Source organism: Electrophorus electricus, chromosome 25 (assembly GCF_041902795.1).
Source record: "Electrophorus electricus isolate QZ-2024a chromosome 25, ASM4190279v1, whole genome shotgun sequence".
In the NCBI taxonomy this organism is placed as follows: domain Eukaryota; kingdom Metazoa; phylum Chordata; class Actinopteri; order Gymnotiformes; family Gymnotidae; genus Electrophorus; species Electrophorus electricus.
In genome coordinates this window covers 10,637,736-10,658,147 of record NC_137521.1, presented here as the reverse complement: position 1 = coordinate 10,658,147, position 20,412 = coordinate 10,637,736, and the positions used below count along the sequence as shown (strand labels likewise).

At 44.9% G+C, this 20,412-nt stretch overlaps 2 protein-coding genes across 6 annotated transcripts; both read left to right on the top strand.

Moving 5' to 3' along the window:
* Positions 1-470: 470 nt before the first annotated feature.
* Positions 471-15,356, top strand: dennd2c (DENN/MADD domain containing 2C). Of its 5 annotated transcripts, XM_027009991.3 has the most exons (19): positions 471-740; positions 2,863-4,001; positions 5,430-5,554; positions 5,936-6,051; positions 6,342-6,500; positions 8,034-8,112; positions 8,304-8,348; positions 8,779-8,966; positions 9,087-9,196; positions 9,443-9,512; positions 9,686-9,763; positions 10,799-10,939; positions 11,272-11,420; positions 11,527-11,704; positions 12,152-12,193; positions 12,585-12,693; positions 13,789-14,031; positions 14,428-14,514; positions 14,589-15,356. In XM_027009991.3, the coding sequence occupies exons 2-19, from the start codon at positions 3,064-3,066 to the stop codon at positions 14,618-14,620; spliced, it is 2,889 nt and encodes a 962-aa protein (XP_026865792.2). In that variant the 5' UTR covers positions 471-740; positions 2,863-3,063; the 3' UTR covers positions 14,621-15,356. The 5 variants fall into 5 exon arrangements, 3 of the variants coding, with proteins under 3 accessions (XP_026865792.2, XP_081564044.1, XP_081564045.1); XM_081707918.1 differs by lacking the exon at positions 12,152-12,193; XM_081707919.1 differs by lacking the exons at positions 13,789-14,031; positions 14,428-14,514; positions 14,589-15,356 and having other exon boundaries at positions 12,152-12,218.
* Positions 15,357-15,426: 70 nt separating this feature from the next.
* On the top strand, positions 15,427-19,436 carry bcas2 (BCAS2 pre-mRNA processing factor). Its single transcript, XM_027009995.3, has 7 exons — positions 15,427-15,569; positions 15,857-15,949; positions 16,094-16,164; positions 16,849-17,010; positions 17,174-17,224; positions 18,820-18,900; positions 18,984-19,436. The coding sequence occupies exons 1-7, from the start codon at positions 15,477-15,479 to the stop codon at positions 19,108-19,110; spliced, it is 678 nt and encodes a 225-aa protein (XP_026865796.2). The 5' UTR covers positions 15,427-15,476; the 3' UTR covers positions 19,111-19,436.
* The last annotated feature ends 976 nt before the right edge of the window (positions 19,437-20,412 follow it).

Below are 20,412 nucleotides of genomic sequence, written 5' to 3'. Positions count from 1 at the left end.
TGGCAAAGTTTATATTACATTTTTATTTTATTTTTTTTAATGTATTGGAAAATGATGTGAACGATAGTGTAGCGTGTGTATGAACCTCTTTGTTTTTTCCTCAAACAATGCATTTAATAGCCAGTTCGTAAAGAACTGGATGGGCAGAGTGAAGTTTTTATTGTTGGATTGCCACAACCCATCTGATGATTCACCCGACCAGGGGAACTGTTCTCAGATGACAGCGGATGGTGCAGACGTTTCCTTCCCAGGATCAGTGCCGTCTGCGTTAGCTTCTTCTATTCTTACAGAACATTAAATAATACCAAACATGAGACTCGAACTTCGTCTGATGTCGTGGATTTCCGGACTTCGTTTTTCAGCCTGATAGGACTCGGCAGCCTTTGACGGGAATGAATAGAAGTTAGTTAGCTTTCAGGCTAACTAGCATGTTAGCTTGCATGTAAAGTCGGGTGATCGGAGTTACAGCACTGGGCGACGAGTACAAATGGGATTGTCAATTAGTGGAACTTTAGCAAGATAAGCGCTTAGTAAACACACAAAAAAAATTGTCTTATTTTTTGAAACGTTGTTTTTTTCACAATAATCAAGCACCTTGAAGAAACTGACGGAGTCTGCCAAGTGAGTTTCTTTCCAAAAACAAAGGCGCAAGCTAAGTTGGCCGAAAGTGTGTTATGTTGAAATCCCAGATAGTCGTGCCGTTTGGTGAGTGCCTCACTACTGTTTGAAAGTGGGCTGAGGTGAGTGTTCTGGAGAACATTTATTTTTTTCTTCGAATTCTTCTTTTATCACTTTATCTAAAGTGGACTACGATAACTACATTTAATATTGTCTCGAAAAACGGGACATTTACACTCTGAAAATTTGGATGTTGCCGTCATTGCGATGCGCTTTTCCTTAGCCACGTATTATAATGTGCTGCTTCGGTGTAATCAGTAGACTACGTGTTACACATACTGTGATAATGGCACGACTTATAAATCATAACGGTTTCGCAGTTCATAGGTGCACACTACCACCCTCGTATCCCAGCCACGGCAAGTCCCCTCACGCATCAGTACCTGAGGTGGGAGGAACACGTGACCCAAAGTTGCAATTAGCCTTCATTTGGCCCATGAGAAGATTGGGTTGTTTTGGAGAATGTTTAATACTAAGGTCTCCTAATACTAGGGTCTCCAGTTGGTTGGTTGGTTGGTGTGTGGTGTGTGTGTGTGTGTGTGTGTGTGTGTGTGTGTGTGTGTGTGTGTGTGTGTGTGTGTGTGTGTGTGTAAGAGAGAGATTTCTCTTAAAAGCACAAGCAATAATTCTGAGTTGCAGTTGTGTTGTGGGTAACCTGTAAGCAGATGGCTCAGACACCAAAGCGAGTAGTTTATCCTGGCTCTGGGTCTGCGTTTGATGCTAACAATAGCTCCTCTCCATTCTCTTCCACAAATGAGAAGTTAGGCCACACAGTTTCTTTTTACATCATTTCGTTGTCTCTGATTCAAAATCCTTAAACTCTCCCTTTATCTCAGACCGGCCACTTGTGTGCACTACACGACGCTGCTGGTCTACAGACAGGCTCAAGGAAGATTTTTAAGTTTGGCTGCAGATCCGTTGTGCTGAGATGTGGTCAGTTTGCACCAGAATTGGTCATGAACTGGTCATGGTACACTATGATCCCACAGCCTAACTTTTTCATTGTTGACATAATGTGTGGAAGCGGAGGGACTAGTCTGTATCCAACCTCAATCAGACATTATCCAAAAAAAGTTTGGAAGGCAGCTCCATGACAAATCTGCTAAACCATCATTATGGACTTTCTGCTGATCCCTGCTTCCTGCATCTCAGGAAACACAGAATAAATCTTCCTGCAAAACAAAAAGACAGACAGACATATGCAGACACACAAGTGGGTCAGTTGGTGTGATGATCCAAGGGGGAAGGGTCCTGGCTCCGGTCTTCCTGGGATTCCAGTCTGATGTAGGTCAACCAGAATAAAGGCACTATTTTCCCAATTACTGGTCACATGTGCTAATCTTTACTCCTGTCCACCTGGGTTCTGCGGGAATGTAGCATGCGTAGTCGCTGCTGTGCCATTGATGCCTCGCACTGAAGAATTCCAGCACGTCTTCCTGCGCGAATCCCTTCAGTCTCTCCAGCGCAACGTGCAACGTGTCCAGAATGCTTTGGCTGTGGATGAGGGCTCATGCTACGCCTGCCAGGTTCATCTAAGCTCCGGCTCCAGCCTGAGAGACAGAATCTGCTCAAGAATTTCAAGTGTCCTCCTTTGCCTTTGGCTTGTTATGTGGAGATCAGCGATTACTAATGCATATGAAATGCTGCATTTATTTTTTTTTAAAGACTGACATGCACTTTAAAGGGTGTTCTTGTGCATTGATGAAAGGCTGTCTATTTTGTGAATCTGGATGTAAAATATTTGGAATGCCTGTCCTTTTGTTGCCATGCTGAAAAGAGGCCTTCTCTGAGAGTAGTGAAGTTGAATTACATTATTCTTGAGTGTGTTAATGCATGGCAGTGGTTGTGCAGGCCCAGCTGGAGAGGGTGGGGGTGGCTAAGGGAAATGGGATCGGGGGGGGGTGGGGGTTGCTCAGGGTGATGGGTCTCTGTAGCTGACCTGCACCGTTGTTTCTATTCCTGACTCTATCTCTCTCGCTCTCGCTCCCCCACCCCATCCATTTTGGATTTATTTTTGGCGCCGTTGTTAACCTTGATAGAGACAGAGACGGCTTCCTCCCTTTATGTACATCGTACATCCATGCGATGCTTCCTGGACCTTGTGCCGCTGACCTCCACAACTTAGCAGTAGTCTGAACTCACAATTTCCTGTTTGTTTGTTTGTTTGTTTGTTTGTCTGCACAGTGCGGTGGAAAAATGGCCCAGGAATAGGAAGCATAGAAGTGCCTCAAGAAAAAGGAACCATCATAACCGGTGCTGCAGTGGGGAGAGGGTTGGGGTTAGTCCTGGATCGCCTTGCTGTTCTCTTGACAGCAAATGTGGTCATGGATTTCCTGAAGTGATGTCCACGCAGTGAGGGCTGGCTTGCTCAGTGGCCTGCTTGCCATGCTGGCCTTGGGGGTTGACTATGGGAAACCTGGAGGGAGAGGAAGAGGAGAAGGAGGAGGAGCAACGACAGAAGGAAGAACGATTGCATGGCAGTCACCTGTTCCGGGAAGGCTGCTGCCTCGGGGGACTGGCGTCAACATCAAACAGAAGATCTCCAAGTGGGAGGGGCTTAGCCAGCCAGAGGATGGGCACGGGGGAAGGGAAAAGACCCCCATATCCCGCAGTCTTTCTAGGGAAGCATTGGGAAATGTAGTTCACCTTGATGACAAAAACAATGGACTATGTAGGAAAATGAACCTGTCTAAAGCCAAAAGCCTTGGTCTGGATTTCAGGGAAACCCAGGCTAGTGACAGGCAGGCCGCAGGGGGGTGCAAGTCTGAGGCCATGCACCGCCGAACATGTTCGAATGAGGTCATAACCTCAAGCCCTGTGTCAAAGCTGTCACTCAGCAAGACCCAAGCACAACTGCCTGGAAACAAATTGGATGTGAAAAAGCAGAAAAGCAGTCACGGTGAGACTGGTGAAAATGACACGGATGCTGACGTAACATCTCTACCTCAGCATGTAGACGATCCTGAGGACTCTCTGCCTCCTGGGAACTTTTACACCTCTCGGGGGTTTTGGAGGAGACTAGAGGGAGAGGAGGCGCTCTGGGACAGAGCGAAACCACCCTCACCCATGTCGAAAGGTCTCATCCCGAGGGAAACTGCACTCTGTTCTCCACAGCCCAACATACCACCACCTAAACCACAACGCACATTCCAGTACCAAGGGGCTGACTGCCCTCCTGTGCATTCAGTCCAGTGGGAGAAGCAGTCTCTAGGTAGCCAATCAAAAGAGGTTAGAAGCCATGATGTCATACATCCTCCCAGAGGCCCGCCTCCCCTATGTCCGGTCGCCCCCAGCAACGGCTTTTCCCGAAACAGAAAAAACAGGTGAGTGAATGTGAAATGCTTCTGGCAGGGCAGCATCCATATTTTATAGAGTAAACTTACTAACTCAAATGTGAAACATCACACTGACTATATGAGCTGCATCTGTAGTCCAGTGGTCAGGCTCATACAAGGATTATGATGTCTTTTAGGAAAGTTTTTGTTACTTGCTTGCCAGTTGCCGTTTTAAGATTAAGATATTCAGAATATTATGGACGTCCTTTTGTATAATGTATGAGGCAGTTACCAGTTTAATCATGTAGTGATAATCACACCATTTCAAATGTTAATAATTCTAGGAACCGTAACCACCTTTTTTAAAATGTAGCGGTGAATGTTTACAGCTTATTAAATAATTTAGTAATGCTACTACTACTGCTTTTTATTGCTGCATTTTATCTTTTTAGATGGAGTAGAAAGTTAGATGGTTATTAGATGGATAGAAAGTAGTGGTAGTACCTACTGGCCAAGGAGTGGTCACAAAATCACGTTATTCACATTTTCCACACAAACGTGTGTGTCTAGAATTACTTTATTCTGTGCTTGCCACTGGCTATAGTCAAGCCCCATACTGTTCTGTGCAGTCAGGTGCTTTTTGCATATCTTTCTCAGAGTGTACAGAATGGTCTTTTGGTGTACAGTACACACTTCTGAACTCCTTAGTCAGTGCGGTGCGCAGATCATTTTGTGAAAATGAAGTGTAATTCCATCACCTCAGGAGTGAGCCGTCCTTTCGGTTTCCGACATCCTGTCAGCCAGTTTCACTTCTTAGCCTGCTGAAAGTTAGCAAGACTTGGGAGACATAGCGATGAGAATGCGTCCATCTTGGCTCCGTTCCAGCTGTGATGTAAGGCCTTCTTTGGCTGAGTCGTGGCCTATTGTCTGAAACTGGCTTACTTCTGTTTCAGCCCAGAATGTAGAGGTCACACTGAGCTGTTTTTACATACACACGTGCACACACTGGTGTTTAGTGTCTTCTTTTATCATTTTTTTAGACTTTCTCTTGATTGATTCATCCTGTTTCCCAACGTAGTGCATCGTCTCTGAATATGTTTTATCTTTTCACAGGACGTGTTGGTTTCAATAGAAACCCCAGCATTTTTGTGACACTATCACGCTATGTGTAATGTGACGGGCCTTTCAAAGGGGCCCGAAGCAAATGCGTAGAAATCATTTGCAGCTGGAGATGACACTTACCAACCCCGTCTTACTTCTTGTGCTTCCATTAGCCTGCGCGGACCTTAGTAGCTGCCAGACCCTGGGCTTGTACACACAATATGTGAACATTATTCTTTTGACTGGAAAGTCATCTGTTTTACTGTTAACACACAAGTACTGTGATTTACAACCAAGTCAGGGCAATCAGTGATGGTCGTTGCTCCTAAAGGTAACTTTTACCAAGCCTGCATACTATACTGTTACCCCTCATAGGAAGTCGTTTGAGTTCGAGGATGTGGTTCATGTGACTGCGCAGCAGGGATCCAGGGGGCCAGTGTTCCGCTGCTCAGGACTGTACCATGCCCGATCCGAGGACAGTATTTACGAAGACATAATGGGTGCGTCAACCAAAAGAGACACACACACACAATGTAAAAGGCATGGTGATGAGACACAGAGTCAAAACCGACAGCTCTTTGGAAGAGAGCGGGACCGAGCGGTCCACACACAGTGTCGCCGTTGTCAGTTTTGAAACTGGGAAAGGAAACGGCAGATACTGTTTCAATTAACCAAAAAGGTTTGCTTTGGAAATATGAAAAGAAAACTCAGATCTCACACACTCTTTAAATTCAGCCACACTAGGTCTCTGCAGTTTATCCTTTTTCCTGGATTGTCCCAATTGACCTTTTGTGTTTAAAATGTCCTTTACAGAGTATGGCATTTAAATTAGTCTCATGATGATTCCTCACTTCCTGCATCTTTCAACCTGTCATGTGTAGCGGACTTGTCAAAGGAGAACCCATATGAGGACATCAAACTCTCTCCTATGTGTCTGCCCATCAAACGCTCACGGAGCTCATCTGTTGCAAAGAGGCAGAACTCATGCACCCCAAAGGTGATTCCCACAACTTTCCCTTTCCAGGAAACGTACCCAGCCGCTTATGGCCAATCATGCAGGTCAAAATGCTACACCTGGTTTTCCAGTCGTAAGCTCAAATGGATTTTATGCGGACGACCTTTGCTCTTTGTAAAACGTCAATGAGGTCAAAGTCTAGTGTAGAAGAGCCCAGCCCAGTATCTACGGTCTGACAGCTGCTTTCACTGTGTACTTCACTGTTGCTTTTTGTTGCCAAATGATGTCTCCATTTTTGACTCCCTTTTCTCACATTGTATCTGTGGCTGTAGTTGCCCCCAAAGCCCCCTGCATTGCGAGTCAACACTGACGTTCTCCCCGAGGAAGCGCAAGACTTCAGGCAGGCTGGAACATCACTGTCCCAGACACCTACCACTCCTAAAGCATCGGCAGCAAGTCGGGCTGCATACAAAACACAGCGACAGCCTCAGGTAGACACTGATGCCACACACACACACACACACACACACACACACACACACACACACACACACACACACACACACACACACACATGATCTGTGTGCTTGAATGTATCAGAGGTGCACGCATAATCCAGAGTAGTAAAACCGAACCTCTCCCTCACCAATTCCAGCCCATAGCAATTAGTCATAAGAGAAGTTAAAGGGGGTGGGGGATACCACGCACGTGATGGGGGGTGACATTTCCGAGGCATGCAGAAGAAAAAGGGTGATGCGGGGGAAACGTTGAGGAGATGGATGCAGGAGACAGGAAATGCCCTTCATGGGGAATGGATGAGACAGTCAGCGTTATCACCCTGGCCATGTGGCACATGCTGATCAGCGCTGACTAACCATCCACGCGCACGTGTGTGTGTGTGTGTGTGTGTGTGTGTGTGTGTGTGTGTGTGAGATACACTCAGTCTTGGACAGCTGGTGTCATCAGAGGCATTCAATGTCATTCATGTTAAGGCAGTTTAAATGAGGGTTAATTAAACACACCTACACACATGAAGCTGATGGAAGGAAGCCGTTGCCATGATGCAGAAGCGTTGAGTGGGGAGGTAAGTGTTGGATCGCAGTTTGTGGAGACAAACTGTGGAGTTAAATGACAGTCTTGCTTTTGCTTCAGGTTGTAGGGAAGCTTCCCACATGGTGCTGTCTGAGTGTTCTTACAGCTACAGTCGACCTGTTTCTTTAGTCCAGTTCTTCTATTGCTGTTTGATTCTATTCTGTTGTTCATTCTAGTTTCATGAGAATTTGAGAAAAGGTAGACGGAGGAAGGAACTAATGGCAGAAGTCACAGAAGCTGCTACTGTTCTGTGTGGCTGTGTCTGTGCAAATAACGAAATGTGTGGGAATCTCTCTGTACAGGCTTCACAGTTAGGTTCCATTGTATTTTTCCTTTAAGTCAAATATTTGATACCCAAATGTGATATTTAAATACTTAATATTTATACAGTACAAAAAGGATGTAAAAATACTTCTTTGGACCACATTCACATACTAGTTTAGTTAAATTCAAATACCGACATTTACATGTAGAATTTTTTGTCCACCTATACATGGTTTCCTCAGAGGTCTAGCTTTTGCAGGCTTGGAGGGCCATTTATAGTTTGGAGGTAGCAGGAGTGGAAAGTACTAAGTAGATTGGATCTGCTTGAAAGAATAAAGCCTTTTAATCAGCATTACCACCAGAAGGAGAATGTATTGACTGTATTGCATCAGAGCAGACATGGCTGTCGTACTGTCTTGTGTCTAATGTGCTAGACTGTATGGGTGCCATGGCTATAAACCTTGACCAACTTGTTTTCCCTCCACCAGTACAAGAAGTAATTAAATAGTTCGATTCCTGGAGAGAGACACCCTTAATTACACAGCCACGTTTTGCTACATCTGACCTTTTCTCTTTACTTTCGTCCATGTGCCTGCAGGCCAGCCGCTGAGCTGTAGCTAAACAGATGCCTTGTGATCATGTGTGGTGTTTGTTTGTCTTTTGGGCAGTACGTGAGCAGGATCCAAGAGATCTTCCAGGCCAAGAGAGGGAGGAAGAGAGTGAAAAGCCAGATGAGCACCAGCAGAGGTAGCCGCGTACTCGCGGCCGTCACCACCGTTTCAGTCAATGTGAAAATAGTAACGATAGGGAATTCCCCATTAGTAATTAATAATTATTAGTCTTTTTTTATAGGTCTTGTAGGAGTTCATTAATAAATGCCACATAGTAAAGTTCTCATTCTTTCTCTCTCATTGTGATCTCTTTGCTTTCTCTGGTAGATGAGTTAAGCGGAACAGAGAGTGATCCGGAGGAGAGCAGCAAAGGTCTGTTACTTTCTCCAGCCCCTTTCATGAAATATTCAAATATGCAGTAAGAGCACTGACTCTTAATTTCAGCCTGCAGTCCACAAATTAATAACTTCCCAGCGGCAGACTAGACTCTCAAACTGCATATCGAGCCTCCTCCTCGGTTGAGTCAAGTGTGTTGGAATGGGGAAAACACACTCTATTCACACACTCCCCTCAGCGCTGCGGCCCAGGGCCAAAGATCTAGATCACCGTCGATGTAGTGTACAAAAAAGGGAAAAAAAGATTGCAAATGATGGAAGAGAAATAATGATTCTAATTCTAATCAGGGATGGGTGGGGACCACTGAGGAGACCGGAGGCTTCTTGGCATGTGTGTATGCAGTGTGGGGCTGCTTTTTATTCTTCTTATTTATTTATTGATTTATGAAATGCCGGTTCTGGTTCAGGTTACTCGCAGCGGCATGTGTATGTGCAGTCCACGCTGAGGAGGAGACCAGGCTATCGCACGCTGGAGAGGGACCTCATCCAACTACAGCAACAGCAGCTCTTCCAGCTGTTTGTGGTGGTGTCACTGAGGAAACGTTCCCCCGGAAACACGTACTACCCAGAGATCACGCAGCAGTTCCCCACCAAGGTAGAGACCCAGAATATTGCTATCCCCTTGTAGAAGAATGTCCGCTGACCCCCTCTATTTGGACTGGATCAGGACAGCTGGTTGTGTTTTACAATGCGCTGTGGTTGTCGTCGTCTTTAGTTTGAGAAGTCCTCGCGTCTGTCTCGTGAAACGGAGGATCGCCTGAAGGCCATTCCCAGTTTCTGCTTCCCAGACGCCGAGGGCTGGAGGCCATCTGCGGACGTCAACAGGTTACGCGCTTCTGTTATGCGACTCAGTGCTCTGAACTGACTCATTCGTCATGGGTGTTTCTGACTCTGATTCGCTGACTCAGAACCGAGGAAGTGCTTGTGTATTGCATGTGGGTTCTCATAAACAGTCTAGACATGGCTCGCTCAACATGTGACTGGGGGTGTTTAAGCAGTTCTCTAAACAATGCTGTGCCGTTCGGACTAGAATCCCTGAACGTTGCTGTCATTTTAATCCCTTTTCTACAGTGAAACCTTTTCGTTCGTCCTGACGGGAGAAGACGGGAGCCGCTGGTTTGGTTACTGTCGCAAAATCTTGGTGAGCCCCTAAGACGTAGATGCGTGTGTGGAATAGAACACAAAAAACCAACGCATAGCGTGTGTAGTGGGACGCTAATGTCCACCTCCTTAAAGAGCAACACTGTGGCACTGCTGAGTGACGGCTGCTTTTCACGTGTGTTTTGTGTTTTGGTTTGGCCTCTTGTCCTGCAGCCATGCGGAAAGGGGAAGAGACTGCCTGAAGTTCACTGCATCGTAAGCAGACTAGGGTGCTTCGGCCTGTTTGCCAAGGTCAGCGGGGTTTACCAGTGTTGTGCTCATCCTGAATTCTGTCTGATAACATCAGCTGCTGACTCGAGGCCTGTGACGACTTGATGAATTAATGCCTTGAGGCCTTATTGTAATGGGCGTGTAAAACACTCTGCTGTCTATATCTGATTTGAGATCTTTCAAGAGAGTTGAAAAAGCCTGTATTTTATGCTCTGGTGATTCTGGTGAAGTGTTTAGATTTCTCATTGCTTTCATCGTTTGACAGCTTGTGTGTGCATGCGCGTGTCTATGTGCGTGTGTGTGTGTGTGTGTGTGTGTGTGTGTATATATGTGTGCGTGTGTGTGTCTGTGTGTGTGTGCGCGTGTCTGTGTGTGTGTGTGTATATGTGCGCGTGTCTGTGTGTGTGTATATATGTGCGCGTGTCTGTGTGTGTGTGTGTGTGTGCGCGCGCGTGTCTGTGTGTTTGTGTATATGTGCGTGTGTGTGTGTGTGTGTGCGTGTGTCTGTGTGTGTGTGTGTGTGTGTGTGTGCGCGTGTGTGTGTGTGTGTGCGCGTGTCTGTGTGTGTGTGTGCGCGTGTCTGTGTGTGTGTGTGTGTGTATATGTGCGCATGTCTGTGTGTGTGTGTATATATGTGCGCGTGTCTGTGTGTGTGTGTGTGTGTGTGTGTGTGCGCGTGTCTGTGTGTTTGTGTATATGTGCGCGTGTCTGTGTGTGTGTGTGTGTGTGTCTGTGTGTTTGTGTGTGTGTGTATATATGTGCGCGTGTGTGTGTGTGTGTGCGCGCGTCTGTGTGTTTGTGTATATGTGCGCGTGTCTGTGTGTGTGTGTGTGTCTGTGTGCGCGTGTCTGTGTGTTTGTGTGTGTGTGTGTGTGTGTGTGTGTGTCTGTGTGCGCGTGTCTGTGTGTTTGTGTGTGTGTGTGTGTATATATGTGCGCGTGTCTGTGTGTGTGTGTGTGTGTGCGCGCGTGTCTGTGTGTTTGTGTATATGTACGCGTGTCTGTGTGTGTGTGTGTGTCTGTGTGTGCGTGTCTGTGTGTTTGTGTGTGTGTGTAGATCCTGGAGGAGGTGGAGAGGCGGAGGGAGATCGCCCCAGCCCTTGTCCACCCCTTCATGCGCAGTGTCATGGAGGCACCATTTCCTGCCCCTGGACGCACCATCACCGTCCGGAGCTTCCTCCCCGGCTCAGGCAACGAGGTATAGCCCTTCTCTTCATGTCTGTGCACCTCACGCAAAGGGAACCATGTGGTAACGTTTCCACTGGTGAGGTTATGGATTCATATAGACTCAACAATAAATCCTGGCTAGGCTGCCTCCTGTTGCACAGACGTACTACAATTTCACCCGCAGATAGGTGTATGAATGAATAAGTACATGTGAAAATTTCATAAATAAAGGTACAGATTCAGTGTCTTTTGTGTGTGCGCGTTTGTGTCCATGTGTATGTGTGTGGGTGCACATGTGTGTGTGTGTGTGTGTGTGTGTGTGTGTGTGTGTGTGTGTGTGTGTGTGTGTGTGTGTGTGTGTAGGAGCTCACTCTCTGTCGGCCAGTGGACTCGCGTCTGGAGCACGTTGACTTTGACAGTCTACTGCAGAGCCTGAGTGTGAGCAGGTTGCTGCAGGTCTTTGCCTCACTGCTGCTGGAGAGGAGAGTCATCTTCATCGCGGACAAACTCAGGTCTGTTACTGCTGCGCGTGCTACACACAGCCCCACGCACTATACCCTACCTGTCTCGCTGCGTAGACAGAGACAGCGAGCCTCATGTCTCTCTCTTCTCTTCCAGCACCCTGTCTCGCTGTGCCCACTCAGCCCTGGCACTGCTCTACCCCTTCACCTGGCAGCACACCTTCGTGCCCGTGCTGCCTGCCAGCATGCTGGACATTAGCTGCTCTCCCACCCCCTTCCTCATGGGGGCACTTTCGCCGTCGCTGCCTCAGCTGCTGGATTTGCCCATTGAGGAGGTCAGTGGCTCTGGACTGTTGGGTTGGAGGAAAAACAGGGGAATAAAGAGGAACATTCCATGGAATTAGACTTACTTAACCATGCCATGGAACTGTGAGTCATAACAAAAACAAGAAACGGGGACAAGCTCTTATTTTAATTTGATTAGCAGATGAAGCAGTTGAATTCAATAATGCCTAGCAATACTTTGTTCTTATATGAATCTTTGAAATAATTCTAAAATCTTTCATTATCTTTTAAGTGTAATTAAATCTTTTACATTTTAAAGGATAACAACAGCTACATGGGTAAAGTGTCTAAATTTAAAGTGTAAAATGACCCGAACAGGAGTCTGCAGACTCTATGGAGACTGCTTTGTTAGTTAGTTGTTGTTGTTGTTGTTGTTGTTTGTTTTCGTGTTGAACCCTGTGCTACTGCATAGGACTCAGTGTTTCCTCTCGTTGCAGGTGCTCATCGTAGACCTGTGTGCCGACAAATTTGTTGTCCAGGTGTGTGTTGTTTTCCAGCAGAAGGGTGTGTATTTGAAGGAATCACAATAGGAAAGGTGTGGGCTTTTAGTGTGCTGAATGAGAAGTGTGATGTGAGGTTCATGTCCAGGCCTGTCTTGACGGCATTTACCCAAACAACAATTCCAGACATCGCTGACATTTTAACAGTGCCCAAATGGCCTCAAAGTTGTCCAGTTATGACATAAGTGACAATACGGTGCTGCCTTGTCATTACCTCTTTGGTAATGCCGTGTTGATGTTCATGATGGTGTATCAGAATCTGGCACTTTAGATAACGTGCCATATCGGCATGGCAGAAGCTCCTTGTTTTTCTCCATGATTCTAATCTGTCCTTTCCTCCACCTCTCCAACATTCATGCGTGTCTTTCAGCTGGGAGATGAGGACTGTATCCTCCCCAGTAAGCTCCAGGCAGCCCTGCAGGAAGTCCTGGAGAGCCGGCAGGAGATGCTGCAGGACAGGGAAGAGGGCAGGAGGGAAGGTCAGTGTGTACCCCACCCCGCCACATACATCACCGCTGCACCTTTTGTGTTTTAAAGGTGTGGTCCAATATCTCTTTGGACTGGAGTGACGAGTATTTTTCCATAGGCTCCCCTTCACTGGCTACATTTCAGCTGGACTGCCGTCTGAAGATTTTTGAGGTTTTTTGGGGGGGGCGCCAGACAAAACCTGGCTGAAATACTAAACATCTGTAGTGTTTATAAGTTTCCATTCATGCTAAAAGCTGGCCAAGGTAGCTGATAACCCATTCCTGTTACCTACATGCTTCCTGAAGGGGCTGAGAACAGTGCAGACACTACCTTAATCCTTTGCCTCTTAAGTGATATTAATCATACTTAAACTCACAAGCTTTCCTGTAAGTTTTAATTTTTGGAAGCCAAATCCATGAAATAAACACAGCTTAAAGATTAGTTGATTAGCAACAATGGACAATGAAGATCTTTCCTTGGCAGTGGCTGTGTGGTACAAACACAAAGACAATCGTGCTTATCCTCTTATCCTCTCGAGCAGACCAAGGAGGATAAAACCAGGGTAGTACTTGCAATGACTGACAGACTTATCAGGGATATGACAAACCATATGACAAACCAGGAAAACCACAATACCACTTACATTTAATACCACACTATTCAGGACAGAACACTTATAAACAGCAAAAAGCTGTTTAGCAGGTGCCTTTGTGTTCATTTAAAGGAATAAAAAGTTATTCTAATGCTGGCTTCCTTCCTTACAACATTTTTGGTGGTGTATGCCAAAATAAAAGTCCCACACTTTTTCGACTGACTTTCCATTCTTACTGGAGACATTTTCCAGAGTTGGATGTCATTTGTTGGCTGGCTGCAGTCAGCAGAGAGCGAGCCTGACTCATTTGTCTCTGTTGCACATATTTTTTTCCTACGTTTCTGAGTTTGTCACTTAACTAAAGTGCTAACTAATGAGTCATAAGACTTGAAAGCTACGCATGACTGACCTGATGGAATGTAACTCATGCTTATTAAGGTCCTTAACTTGTTTTTAAACCATTATAGCATGAGGTTTAACCTAAGTATTTCTGTGTATCTTTCTGTGTTTGTAGAGGGGTGCGACCTGAGCTCTCTGGTGTCGGAGGCATTTGTGCGGTTCTTTGTGGAGCTGGCGGGACATTACTCGCTGCACATCGGCGAGACGGGGTCAGCGGGCGTCCATGAGCTCAACAGAGACACTTTCCGCAAGTCTCATCCATCGCGCGGCGTGCGCCAGTTCCTCCAGCTGTTCATGGACACGCAGATGTTTGCCGGGTTCATCCAAGACCGAGAGCTCCGTAAGGGGGGAGTGCGAGGTGAGTGCGGTCTCCTGCATGCTCTGTCTCGAGAAGGAAGACGGCTGGAACGTCTCACGTAGTAGGCAAAGGTATCATTTAGATCCTAATTATAGTAATGCACATTGCTTTTTATGGAATGTTCTCTGTTAATCAAAAGGCATTTTGCAATGCTGGGTGCTGTTTATGGTTGCTGATGGCCATCCATTATCCTGCACCTATTTCACCCATTTCATTCACAACACAATTAACAATGAGCTGTTCGTTAAAAGAAAGAAAAGATTAACTGCGTTAAACTGCAAAAGAAATTATGCACCATGTGCAAATGATGAACTGTATGCAAAATAGGTGCGATGATGATGATGATGATGATGATGATGATGATTGAATCGGTGTCATCCGTCACTTACTCACCAGGCCTTTTTGAGGTGAGAGCTGCAGAATACCTTGCCTCCTGTCCGGAACCCGAAGCCAGCGGAGTCAACAAATTCCTCAAGGGCCTTGGTAAGATGGTTCCTTATCTTTTACAAAAAATGGAAACCACGTCCATTTCCTTATAATGAGTCTGTTGTTTTTAGGAAACAAAATGAAGTTCTTACAGAAGAAGTGAGGGATTGCCTAAACAGAGAAAAAGTCCAGTCTAGTGCCAAGTGGGGAAGGCTGTGGTCATGGTGATTGCTTAGAGGAGGCCTGTGAGTCAGCGATTCAGCAGCGAGCCCAGCAGGCAGGCGGGGACGAGACAGAGTCTGGACTGGGCGTGTTCGGCCCCAGAAAATGCTCATGCTGGCAGCGTCTGTGCAGTTGTGTTTAGCTGAAAAACTGGAAATGGATTTTTATAAACAAGTGACAAAGCAGGACCGAGTTGGGAGGTGACTGGGACATGTTATTGTATAAAGCAAAAATGTTTTGGTTAAGTGCAGGAAGGCTAATGATGTAGTTCCTTTATACACTAATCCAGATCCTTTTTGGGTTTTTTTTTGTAATTTAAAAAAAAAAAAAAAAAGCGGTTCAATATAAGTATTCTTTACACCTTAAAGAGCTTTCCAAACTGGAAAGTATTATTCCAAAAGGTAAATTTGATTTGAAATGTAGAGATGGTGTCATCTCCTTTACAAGTTACGCATTTGTAATTCCTCTGAGACACACTGATGATGCTTCTCAATAGTTTAAAAAATAAATTTCAAATTTCACTCTCTTATTTTTACAAACTAAAACATATGTGATTGAAGTCTGAAAAGACATTTCAAAATATTTTTACATTTTGTACAGTTTTATATGATAGTTTTGTATAACCATGAAGTGTACTGTGACATTTTCGAATAAAATGCCTTCATGTGCAACTCTTATGTTGGTTTATGGTGATCGAATAGTTACTATTTCTAACATCCAGCTCGCAAGGGGGCGCAAATGTACACAACATTCAACATTTAAGAAAGCCGAAGAAGACTACTTCCGTCACGCTAAACATGGCTGGAACATCTTCAGTAGCCGGCGAAGTTTTTGTTGATGCTCTGCCTTACTTTGATCAAGGCTATGATGCACCTGGAGTCAGAGAAGCAGTAAGTACACCAACTCGACAGAGAGCGGTGGTTGTTACCTTCTAAAAACATAAATAATCGTGTGGTACGTTAGCTAGCTGGTTAAGCGAAGCTGCTAGTTCGCTGGTTTCTAAAAAGAATGGTAACCTATCTTACCTTGTTAACTACTCATTTTGTCTGCGCCACAGTACTGTAACGTTCATATTAATACTGAATTAAGGTAGTTGTGTTCGGGACCATAAAAATATAGATCTTGACGGAGCTGCATTCAGTCAGCTCGCTAACTTGGGGCCGTTTCGTGGTTTTAGGCTGCCGCCTTGGTGGAGGAGGAAACCCGGCGGTACAGACCCACAAAGAATTATCTCAGTTACCTGCCAACGCCAGACTTCTCCGCTTTTGAGGTCGGTTGTGTTGGTTTTATGAGCTCGACGTATTTTGTTTCTTATGTGACTTTTTCTGAGTGTTTATTTACCAGGCGGCAAAACGTGAATGCCATGAAGTTTTTTGGGGGGGTTTTTTGAATCGTTGGATTTGTGTTCACACAGACGGAGATCATGCGGAACGAGTTTGAGAGGCTCGCTGCCCGCCAACCTTTGGAGCTTCTCAGTATGAAAAGGTGGATTACGTGCACGCTATCCACTGGAGTTATCGGGAACTTCCACTTCCTGACCACTTCTTTAAGGACATGTGTATTGCAGGCTGCTTTATATACATTATTTCTGCTACCTCGTATATCTAGCGCCACTAGTCCGTTACTGACCACAGGCCCACTGCTGATTTAGGTATTTGGGTCATGGCCAAATCTGAACAGTAACATGGTAGAGCTAAGGTAGTGTTTGAGTCACAGGAGAAGTTTATCCAGCATAGCAACATTGCTAGAGTTATTGTATTCTATCACTGCTGGCTTGAGAGTTGTGTGCCACCCAGAGATATCCAGCCAACAGCAATCATGTGGCCAGAAAATTACAACTGATGAATGGTTGGAGAATGGCTAATTAAGTGTTCTTGGCAACACGTGACACTACTAAAGACACTACTTGTACACCTACAAGACATTTCTAATAATGGGTAGTGAATGTATATGAGATCAGAGTACTAAAATAACAATATACATTTTCTGAAGGAGTGAACCTGTAGTCAGTGCAGTTAGTCTCTTAGATCTATATGTTGTATTCCTACATTCTCCAGTTCTGAAGCAGTCTTCAGTAATTGCTGAGCTGTGCATTCTGATATTATTGTCATATTGTAAGAGAATGGTTTTTGAGTGACTAATTTGTAATGTGCATGCGCACAATGCCAGGTACGAGTTACCCGCTCCCTCATCTGGGCAAAAGAACGACATCACGGCATGGCAGGACTGTGTGAATAATTCGATGGCACAGCTGCAGCACCAGGCCGTACGCATAGAGAACCTGGAGCTCATGGCTCAGTACGGAACCAATGCCTGGAAAGTGTCCAATGAGTGTGTATCCAACTCCGTTTCCTCCTGTTACTGCCTCTAATGTGTTCTGTTTTGAGCCAAGTCCTGTTCATTCTTGAGCACCTCTATCCTGTTACCAGCACCTGCAAGAATTTATTTTGCATTCCCTTTTAATTTGATTATTTTTGTTGTTTCTATGAAATAGCAACCTGGCCTTCATGATTGAAAATGCACAGAAGGAACTGCAGAAAGTCAGGTAAGCCCCAATTATATACAAGTATATAGTGAATTATAGTGAACTTTTTTTTTTTTTTTTTTTTTTTTTTCCTCCTAAGAGCTTAGTGTAGCAGAGTGTAATACACTAACTTACAGGGCAGTAAATACATTCTCAGTATACTGATCACTAATATTTGTGAACAACCTTGAGAAAATGTTTTGTGGTATAGTATGTAAAGTGGCTAACATACAGCTAGGGCTCGTGGGGTTTGGGGACGACTGGGGTAACAGACGGCTTGGAGCAAGAAGCTGTTGAAGAATCTAGGAGACCTGGTCCAAATTCTGCAATACTTTCTGCCAGACGTAGGGTACAAAAACTAGTGTGTGGGAGCGGTTATCCTTATGCTGGAGGCCTTGCTGGTGCAGTGCTTGTTGTAGTTGTCATGGAAATCATGGAGAGACATCAGTGATGTTCTTAACTTTGATATTTTATGCAAAATTATTACTGTCATTCAGTTAAATGAAATGCACAGGATAAGATGTCAATACCCCTGTGCCAAACAATTAGTTTCACACAGAGTCCAGTCACCTCACATCATAGAAACCACAACCTCAACGGCTCTTCAAAGGAGTCGTCAGGTAACCATCATCTGTGTTTCTCCAAGTTAAGCCCACGACACCGCTGGAGGGCTCACCGGTGAGGTCTGGCATCCCAGACCCACCCCTCTCCGATGTAAGCCCGCATTGGTCTCCGTGGTGACTTAGGCTGTAACCAGCACCACTGGCATGGTTAATTCATGCTCAGTGCCACCAGTTCCATATGGGCTTTTAGCACTACAACAGCAACACATACTGAGTTATCCTCCCTATATTTATCCACTACACCCTTTCAGGTACTTCAGCTAATTCTTTCACAGCTGCCCTTAGTTTATAGCCTCGAAAAAGCATATTCTATGAGCAAGGATGTGGAAGACAGCTGCATATCCCCTAGCACCAATCTCTACTGGGCTCATATACACCTGCCACCCATGTTCTCTCACCTCCGCCACCAGGTCTGTGTATTTCATCTTCCTTTTGAATGCTTCATCCACTGCGTCCACAATTTTTAAAAGTGCAACTCCATATCTGGCCTCAGTGTTGTTAAAGCTATGCACTGTGGGACTTGTAGTTTTTTACCTATATCTGCTTCAAGTTACCAATCTCGCGCTTCAACTCATGTGCCCTTATTTATAGCCTGCGCTCACTCTCCAGTACAGTGCCTCTTGAGGGTTCCCTTCACCTAAGCGCCCTGGGTAGGCCATTCCGGTCCCCCCAGCTGTAGCACCCCTCTGCTTTGTATAATGACTCATCACTGATGGGACTCACTATGCTGTATCATCAGCAAACCCGGTGATGCCCTCTGGGCTGTGTTTGGCAGTGCAGTCATGCGTCATCAGTGTGTGCATCGGGGGCGGAGCCGGTGCTCACTGCCATGGTGCTGGAGGTTGTGCTGCTGCTCAATTAGAAAGTCATTTAGGTAGTTGGCCACTAGTTTCTGTGGGCTTATTGTCAGCATTATTGAGCATTCTTAGTTTCTGAGTATAATTTGGCCCAAACTCTCTTGTCTAACTTAATTCACTGCTGTACTGTTTTCAGAAAACAGATTCAGGACTTGAACTGGCAGCGTAAGAACGATCAGCTATCTGGTGGGGCGAAACTGCGAGAGCTGGAGTCAAAGTGAGTGTTTTGCATTTACGAGCTTTCTAATATCTGTCTGACACTCTGTGTGAGACTGACTTGGTTTCGTTGAACTGCGACAGCTGGGTGTCCCTGGTGAGTAAGAACTACGAGATTGAGCGTGCCATAGTGCAGCTGGAGAATGATGTTGCCCAGCTGAGGCATCAGCAGGGAGAAGAAAACAAGGAGAACATCCGGCAGGACTTCTAGAAACCAACGCACCTGTCCAGAACAATCTGCAGTGGTGCATAAGGGTGCTGTCAGTACATGAGGTGGAGTCTACAGAAAAGACATTTTCTGAGAACAGCATGGAGTGTTTCTCTGTACAAGTGAGAAGGGCACAAGGATCGTAGCTTGAACAACTGAGGTATAACTTTCTGAAAGTTTGGTAAGTTATGGTGAAGTTCAACTCACTGGGTAGTTCACATGTCAGTGTTTTGAGTTGTATAATGTGAATCAGTGATTCAAACTTTATTTTTTTTAATGCAATAAAAAAATATGAAAAGATTGGATCAAATAAAAACTTTTTGACTAACGTTTTTGACTGGTTGACTGCTGCTGTTAGGAATGATGGAAAACTTCAAAAATGCTAAGAAAACAGATGTAAAGTGTTTTATGATGAACAAATAAGACCTGTAGAGGTCTGTGAATGTGGAAATGGCTTTCTAAGATACACAAGTTCTGTTTCCAATGGACATCCAGCAGAGAGATGACTTTCATCATTAAATAGTTTAATAGGCTAAATGAAATGGGTAGGTTAAAAACATACCTAAGATCTTTCATATTACAATTTTTGCTTTGCATTGTTATATTTAAACATAATGTCATTTATGGGATAATGGACTAAATGTACTAAGGATTTTTTTTTTTTTTAATGGGAAAAAGTTGTGTGTTAAATTTTTCATGTTTTGGTACTAACAGTGTCCTGGTTCCTTCGATGAGATTATTAATTAATTGGCAGCATTTAATTTGAAACTGACACTATTTAGATCTGATGGGGTAGTTTTCACACAATGTGTTAAAATGTCTTGTTACATACCCTTCTACAATACTGGTTAATATAGTTAGTAACCACAAGAGTAAACTAATATTCTTACTTTCTTGATGGAAGTTGGTCCTTTTGTGAATTACAGCCTGGAATTGGGGCTAGATTCAAAAATTAGGGATTTCTGTATATTTGGTAACTGAATACTAGGGCACCTGGGTACCATTAAACTGCCTTGCTACCAGCGATGGCAAATCCTTAATTCTGATGGTCCAAAAGTGTTCAACTATGATCAACAACTTCTCTTGGTTTTTGCAATGCAAAGCTGACTACAGCTCTTGCTGCTAATATTCACAGAAAACTCCTGCAGTAATGCATGAAGAAGAGTGGGTGACGACAACGGATCCTCACTCTCAACAAACATTTCAGCCGTAGGAGATTTGTGGAGGAACCTTAAAAAGATGTGGTCTCTGCATCATCCCTGGGGGGATTCTGAAGTGTTTGAGTATAATACTAACTCCTGGCTT

Coding starts and splice junctions, on each gene's coding strand:
- bcas2 (XM_027009995.3), top strand. CDS start 15,477: ATGGCTGGAACATCTTCAGTAGCCGGCGAAGTTTTTGTTGATGCTCTG. Junction 16,165..16,848: donor GAGCTTCTCAGTATGAAAAG/GTGGATTACGTG, acceptor GCACAATGCCAG/GTACGAGTTACCCGCTCCCT. Junction 17,225..18,819: donor AAGGAACTGCAGAAAGTCAG/GTAAGCCCCAAT, acceptor TACTGTTTTCAG/AAAACAGATTCAGGACTTGA.
- dennd2c (XM_027009991.3), top strand. CDS start 3,064: ATGCTGGCCTTGGGGGTTGACTATGGGAAACCTGGAGGGAGAGGAAGA. Junction 8,113..8,303: donor CCAGATGAGCACCAGCAGAG/GTAGCCGCGTAC, acceptor TTTCTCTGGTAG/ATGAGTTAAGCGGAACAGAG. Junction 11,705..12,151: donor TGGATTTGCCCATTGAGGAG/GTCAGTGGCTCT, acceptor CTCTCGTTGCAG/GTGCTCATCGTAGACCTGTG.